At 51.8% G+C, this 7,675-nt stretch overlaps 1 protein-coding gene across 1 annotated transcript; it reads left to right on the forward strand.

The window, feature by feature from the left end:
- Window positions 1–3,815: 3,815 nt before the first annotated feature.
- Window positions 3,816–7,623, forward strand: LOC147377812 (tubulin alpha-4A chain). Its single transcript, XM_086339042.1, has 4 exons — window positions 3,816–3,878; window positions 5,650–5,872; window positions 6,186–6,334; window positions 6,579–7,623. The coding sequence occupies exons 1-4, from the start codon at window positions 3,876–3,878 to the stop codon at window positions 7,548–7,550; spliced, it is 1,347 nt and encodes a 448-aa protein (XP_086195168.1). The 5' UTR covers window positions 3,816–3,875; the 3' UTR covers window positions 7,551–7,623.
- The last annotated feature ends 52 nt before the right edge of the window (window positions 7,624–7,675 follow it).

Genomic DNA, 7,675 nt, shown 5'->3' on the forward strand with positions numbered 1-7,675 from the left:
TGACATCTGAAACAGGAAATGGGGGGACAGTTTTGTAGGATCAAACCTTTAACCTGCGGAACCTGATGCTATCTCCAGGCAGAAAGTGCAGAATTGAGCTGTATTCTAGAACCCCTTGCTGGTGTCTGAGGATTGCTTGGTGGTGTGTGGGGAAGCCCCCTCTCCCACCACTGGAATTGGAAACTTATTTACGGATAAATTCAAGGCGTTGGCATGGTTGCTTTCCTTCTAAAGACTTTAGAGGAAAATATGCCCCTTGCCTTTTCCGTCTTCTAGAGGCTGTCCGCATTCCTTCACCATGGCCTCCTTCCATCTTGAGAGCCTTCACTCTGACCTCTCCCCTTCCCTGACTCTGACTCTCCTGCCTCCTTTTTCCATTTAGAAGGACCCTTCTATTTCTCTTGGTAAATGTCACATTCCACTTGAAAGTAGGTGGGTTATTTTCAAATATCTTTTGATATTAATTTCTAACATGATTCTACAGTGATAAGAGGAGCATTCTGTATAATTTCAATACCTTTAGACAGTGAAAGTTTTGCACCTTGTTTTATTCCAGTGTCTTCTAGTTTACAGTCTACGGGAACTTGAACAGAATTTGTATTCTATTGCTGTGTGAAAATTGTATAAATCTTAATTTTGTTGAATTGGTTCATAGTGCTTTTCAGGTCTACTAGATCCTTCTACTCTGTAGAAGAGAATTGTTAATTTTTTGAGAAAATGGTATTGTATTCATTGTATTAATTTTTGAGAGTTTGATATTGAAAGCCCAACTAAAAATCTTAATTCATCTACTTTTAAAAATAACTATAATGTATAGTGGAACTATATGTAACCTTGTTCTGTATTTTCCAAGTCTCCTGTTAATGTGTTATCATACTTTCATAATTTAAAAAAAATTTTTTTAATTAAAAAAAGGACTTGTGATTACACTGGACCCACCCAGAAAATCCAAAATCTCCCCATTTCAAGACCTTTACCTTAATCATATTCACACTGTCTTTAGCCATGGAAGGTAACGTAGTCACAGATTCCAGGGACTAAGATGTGGACATTTTGGGGGGAGTGGTATTCTGCCTATCACAGTTGCTAAATGGGAATGCAGGCCTAGAATAGCCATCTCTTCCAATTTGTTTCATGATAAGCTAGGACCTGGATTTTTACATGATTAAAACAGTTAACCTAGCAGGCCTGAGACAGCTATCCTTGGAAAGGCTTGCTCACATGGTTGCCCCTCGGCTGGCATTTGAGAACTTGGCTCTTAGAGTACTCCCAGTCAACAGCTGATTGATCAGGATGGTTTGTTGTGCCTGGGCAGTGTGTGTAAACAATGTGATTTATGCTGAACACCCATTTTTCTTCTGAGTCTGGAATTTTGGCACATGCAAGGCATAAGTGCCTCTGTGAACAGCCCCCACTAAAAACCTTGGGTGCTGAGTCTCTAATGGGCTTTCTTGGGCAAAAGCACTGCAGGGAAATGTTGCTCCATTTTCATTTAGGAAAACGAGTACATTGTGTAAGCCCTTACGGGAGGGACAGAACATGGATTCCTTCAGACTCCTGTTGTGTCTTTTCCCCTTATTATCCAGCTGTGTATTGTTCTTGCATCACTGTAATAAACCCTAGCTGTGAGTACGAGTTTATGCTGAGTCCTGTGAGTCTGTCTAGTAAGTCTCCTAACATAGGGGTGGTCTTTGGCGATGCCCCATACAGAAAAAGTTCCTAATTTTTTTTTCATATTCTAAACGCAATAGCAGTTAACACTGTGGGGGCCAGATAAAACATTTCAGAGAGGAATTTGTTTTCCAATTTGAAACTTCTGGCTTCTTAAGAATTTTACCTTAATTTCAGTCCCATCTCTATAGTGAAACAATTCATCTGACACACACTTAGCAAATGTTACCATGTGCCAAGTGCCATACTGGGAACTGGGGAACACAAAAGTGAATGAGACACAGTCTTTTGCTTCAGCAAGATCACTGTCTAATAAAATGGACATATGCATGAATAACTGCAGCATAGGTGCTACACGCATGAAAATAAATGAACAAAATGCTCTAAGAATCCAGGCAGCTGGATACATAGTGCTTTATTGTGTACGTATGCATCCTCCAGTTCATCTGGTCCTCACAATCCAAGTTATTATCCCAGTTTTACAGAAAAAGAAGCTGAACCTGAAGAACAAATAGGTTTTGGGTTTTGCCTAAGATAGCACAAGTCTCTTAAAATACTCACTCTGCAGGGTTGGGCTGCACAAGGAAAACAGAGGGCTAGGGAACGTCTGAACGAGGCCATGTGTTCTGTAGTCACCAAGGCTCCTTGCTCTGTAGAGACCGTGACCCCATTTCCCAAAGCAACCTCATTATGTGTCCTTGCCAGGTTTCTTTTCTATGAATGAGTCTTGTTCTCCCAACCATATGGTTAGTCTACTGGGAAAAGAGACCTTGTCATATTTCACTGTATTTCTTTCCATGCCTTGGTAAAGTAAGGTATCAGTTAGCTATTTTGTTGGTAGAAAGTTGCCATTGCTAGTTATTTTATCCTGCTGTGTTACATTGTCAGGCAGTCTTGGCCCTAGGAAACACTAGGAGAAACAAATAGGAGAGACAGGTGAATCTTTTCCCAGGAGACAGGATGTACCAATAGGCACGTAGGGTACTTCTGATGATTTCTGCAGTGAAGAGAGACAGGTAGAAAATGTAAGGCATGCAAGGGAAAGCAGAAGTAGGTTGAAAAGCCCATTCTTGCGAGACATGGGGCTGAAAAGTAGAAAGAAGGAATAGCTTTAGCTGAGACCTCTGCCTGAGCTCCGAGGGCTTTGAGATGCAGGTAGCAGATCCTGCCCATGGCTTAAGGACAGAAGAGGATGGGAAAGTCAAAACCAGCCATGACAGAATCTCCATTTTGTTTTTTCCTCTTCAGGGTCAACAAACGTTATAACACCTTACAATGCTTTCTGGGGGTAGGATCGTTATCTCCTTTCACCCGTGAAGATGCCAAGAACTCAGCGTGGTTAAGTCACTTGCCCAAGGTCACTTAGGGCAGTCAGGATACGAATCCCAGAAGCTCCGGCGGTTCTGGCTGCAGGAAAGTGGGCAGGTGGCTATGGCGAGGGCCGGCTAATAGTGACGGTGCTGATGACGGGGCCACTGACCAGCGGGCAGCTGGAGAGACGCGACAGATTCCGGGGGTCGGCCCTCGCAGACAGACTGTGGGGTTAGGCTCTGCGGAGCAACCTAAGGGATCGGCAACCTGGGGCTCAGACTGTGCAGCTCCCGGTCCTCGGCCGCCCGCGGGCGTTGGCGAAGGCCAGCCGTCCCGGCCGGGGACCAGCAGGCCTCGTGCGACTGCAAGCAGTTCCTGGGGGAAGCGCCAGAACCAGGCAGTCGGCCGGAGCCTCCAGAGAGACGGGGCGGGGAGGGCACAGGCGAAGGCTGGCTGCAGCCACTCCGGAAAAACAGCCTCTGCAGCACCCTGCCTAAGTCAGAACACCTTAGAGACAGGCGCCCCCACAACGCAGGTGCAGGAGAGACACGTCCTGGCACCGCGCTTTGCGTCCCAACAGCGGAGCTCGGGAGCTCCGAGTGTCGGCGCAAAGCCGGGAGAGAAGGGTTTAAGCTCGGGTCGCTACTGCTCACTCACGCGGGACAGGTGAGGGACTCTGGCACGCCCCGGGGAGGGGACTCGCCCTGGCCCCACCCTCTCCGGGCCGCCTACCTTTCGGGGGCGTGGCGTTTGGGCCGCCCGGCTCCTAGTGGGCGGTCGGAGCGCGCGGGCCCGCCTCCGGCATATAAGAGCGGTGCGGCACTGCAGCTAGCGCAGTTCTCACTGAGACCCGTCACCCGGACTCTACGTGAGACCCACCACCCGGACTCACCATGGTGAGTGCGGCCCCGCCGGCATCGCGCCCGTCCCCTAAGTTCTCCTGTTCTTCGGGGAACCTCTCTCTAGGGCTGCTCAGGGCCCTCTATCCGGAGTTTCAGGTCTCGAGGTGTTGTGGGGGGTTGCCTTCCCCCACCCCCTCCCGGTGGCTTTGGCTGGGCCAAGTTGTCCACTTTTGGATGCTAGGGAGGGTGGTAGAGCGGGGTGGGAATCATCAGTAGCAGAGAGGAGTCCTCCTGGAATCCCCTCCTGCTCCACCAAGTATTTGTGTCCTAACCCTCCTGAGGGGAGTCACGCGGTCCTGCGGCCCGTCCTTTCCGCGGTCGAGGGAGACCCCGCTTGGCTGCCCTCCGCCCCTAGCCTCTCTCTCACTCCCGGGTCCTTGGAACTGACCAAACACGTGTTTGGTGCAAGAAGGTGGGAAGGGGTCAGATCACTTGGTTCAGCATCCCCCTTTCCTCCGACTGTGGGCGCATCCCTTCTACCCACAGTACCCCCCCGTGACTCAGCACCCCTCTTTTGATCCTGGAGGGGTGGCGAGAATGGGGTTCGGCCTAGTGAGGCGAGCCGGAATCTCTCCAGCCAGAGTCCGCGTGCACGGACGGGCAGAGACAGCTGGCGCTGAGCGAGAGCGCGGGCCGAGGCCAGGTTGGGGGGAGGGGAAAGAGGTGTGTGTAGGGGGTGGTATTTATAGCCCAGGGACGGGGGCCGAAATCCAATCCTCGCTTTCCACTGGGATGGACCTGGAAAGAATCTAGAAGGGGCGAATACGGGGCCAGAGCGCGGGATGGCGCTCACCCCGCCCAGGGCAAGGCAGGTTACCTTCGGGGCCTCACCGCAGGTTCCGTTTCCTTTTCTGGGTGTTTGCAAACCGTCACCCCGCCATTTCGGTGTCGAAAAGGGAGGCCGCGCCGGCCCTGCTCTGTACCACTTTGGCTCTTCAGAGGTTAATTCCAGACTGGCAGGAATGAGCCTAGGGCAGCGACTGCCCCAGTGCCCACAACCCTCACTGCCGGCGCCTGCCGTTTTTTGCTCTCTGCAGTTTCCGTGAGGGCACCGCAGTGGATGAACGCGGTGAAGATACCCAGGGTGTGGGGGTAGAGATGGGGAGAGCAGCCAGATGGGATTGATCCCCAGAGCCAGATGGGATTTAAAGGTGGTGAGAGCCAGGGCATCCTGCTGGCCAGCATGGTCAGTTGATGCCTGACTGGAAGGCTGAGACACCTCTATAGTTCGCAAGAATGAAAGGGCGAGAGGGTTATATGATATTCTAGTTGTTCATCCTCAAAGCAAAGAATTAATCAACAGCGGACCTCTAGCTATAAATTCGTGGCTCTGGAAAACCTTCTGTCCCTTCTCAGGCACTTGAGAAGCTGATCTGTGGGAGTAGGGATTGGGAACAGCTGAAAAAAATCGCTTGTCCTTGTCTCAGTGACTGCAGTGTCTTGCCTGTCTCATATGCACTTGACCTCTCCGTCCTGCCTGAGTGCCCTGTGAATATGGCAGGGTCATATGGAGCCACAGCTCTTACTTGACAAGGTCCCCATGGAGAAGTAGGCTAAGGGAACTGGCCTGCCCTACTGGGTGCCTCCAGTTGGGAAGTCCTATGCAGGAGAGCCTGGGCAGGATGCCAGCCTCTTTGACCTCTGCTCAGGCCCTTTTGCCAACTGAGTCATCCTAACTGGTAGGTGATTGGATGGGAGAGAGGCTCATGAGGTAAGGACTTATGTATGTGGGGCTTATGCCATGTCCCCTCTCTTTACCCTTCAGCGTGAATGCATCTCAGTCCATGTGGGGCAGGCAGGTGTCCAGATGGGCAATGCCTGCTGGGAGCTCTACTGTCTGGAACATGGAATTCAGCCGGATGGACAGATGCCCAGTGACAAGACCATCGGTGGAGGGGACGACTCCTTCACCACCTTCTTCTGTGAAACCGGTGCCGGAAAGCATGTGCCCCGGGCAGTTTTTGTGGATTTGGAGCCTACCGTAATTGGTGAGCAGAGAAAGAGAGGGTGGAATTAAGGGGCTGGAAAGTGACTCTAAGCTTCTCTCTGGAGAGAGGATGTCTAGACCTGGCTTTCCTGGCCCTGAAAACCCCTTGCCCTGCTGGAAGCTGAAGAAAGGAGGCTGATCGCAGACTGGCCTGGGCAGCAGCTCTGGGTTTCTCTCACACACTGCTATCTCAGGCTGGCAGGAGATGAATGCTTCCATATATCTGACCACAGCCACCAGGCTGAGGGAGGGAGGTCTGTGCTGAGCATAGCCTTGTGGTTTCTGCTCTAACGATGTGGTGTATGCCTTTTCAGATGAGATCCGAAACGGCCCATACCGGCAACTCTTCCACCCCGAGCAGCTCATCACTGGGAAAGAGGATGCGGCAAACAACTATGCTCGTGGTCACTACACCATTGGCAAGGAAATCATTGACCCAGTCCTGGACCGGATCCGCAAGCTGGTGAGAATTGGGGGTAGAAAGAAGGAAGCTTTTGAAACGATGCTAGTGGTCAGAAACATTTTTTTCCAAATCCATTTCATGGAGTCATCTCTAATTGTACATGTCCCAGAGTGTGCTGCAGCTGTGGGATACTCATTAGTCTGCCTTAACACCTGAGAAATTTTAGACTTTTGTGAAGCCAGAACATAAGAGATCCTGAGGCCCTTTCCCCACCCACATTGCTCTTTTCCTTCTTGTCTTTCAGTCTGATCAGTGCACAGGACTTCAGGGCTTCCTGGTGTTCCACAGCTTTGGAGGGGGCACTGGCTCTGGCTTCACCTCACTGCTGATGGAGCGGCTCTCTGTTGACTATGGCAAGAAATCCAAGCTGGAGTTCTCCATCTACCCAGCCCCCCAGGTGTCCACGGCCGTGGTTGAGCCCTACAACTCCATCCTGACCACTCACACCACTCTGGAGCACTCAGATTGTGCCTTCATGGTGGACAACGAGGCCATCTATGACATCTGTCGCCGCAACCTGGACATCGAGCGTCCAACTTACACCAACCTCAACCGCCTCATCAGCCAGATCGTCTCCTCCATCACAGCCTCCCTGCGCTTTGACGGCGCCCTCAACGTGGACCTGACCGAGTTCCAGACCAACCTGGTGCCCTACCCTCGCATCCACTTCCCCCTGGCCACCTATGCACCAGTCATCTCTGCAGAGAAGGCCTACCATGAGCAGCTGTCGGTGGCAGAGATCACCAATGCCTGCTTCGAGCCTGCCAACCAGATGGTGAAGTGTGATCCCCGCCACGGCAAGTACATGGCCTGCTGTCTGCTGTACCGTGGAGATGTGGTGCCCAAGGACGTCAACGCTGCCATTGCTGCCATCAAGACCAAGCGCAGTATTCAGTTCGTGGACTGGTGCCCCACGGGCTTCAAGGTCGGTATCAACTACCAGCCCCCCACTGTGGTGCCCGGGGGAGACCTGGCCAAGGTGCAGCGTGCCGTGTGCATGCTGAGCAACACGACCGCCATCGCTGAGGCCTGGGCCCGCCTGGACCACAAGTTCGACCTGATGTATGCCAAGAGGGCGTTTGTGCACTGGTACGTGGGCGAGGGCATGGAGGAGGGTGAGTTCTCCGAGGCCCGGGAGGATATGGCTGCCCTGGAGAAGGATTACGAGGAAGTGGGCATCGACTCCTATGAGGATGAGGATGAGGGAGAAGAATAGAATCTCTGCCTGGAGCCCACTCACTATGTTTATTGCAAAATCCTTTCGAAATAAACAGTCTCCTTGCACGGTTTCTCGTCCCCTCTGTGAGTGCTTGAGCTTTGCTGCCTTCCCCTTTTGTGCTG

Source organism: Bos grunniens, chromosome 2 (genome assembly GCF_055505025.1).
Source record: "Bos grunniens cultivar Pamir isolate PY7600 chromosome 2, Bosgru_T2T1.0, whole genome shotgun sequence".
In the NCBI taxonomy this organism is placed as follows: Eukaryota; Metazoa; Chordata; class Mammalia; order Artiodactyla; family Bovidae; genus Bos; species Bos grunniens.

Bases quoted from the DNA above. Each gene is read 5' to 3' on its own strand.
- LOC147377812 (XM_086339042.1), top strand. The intron at 5,873-6,185 runs GTGAGCAGAGAA...ATGCCTTTTCAG, and splicing joins TTTGGAGCCTACCGTAATTG to ATGAGATCCGAAACGGCCCA. The intron at 6,335-6,578 runs GTGAGAATTGGG...CTTGTCTTTCAG, and splicing joins TGGACCGGATCCGCAAGCTG to TCTGATCAGTGCACAGGACT.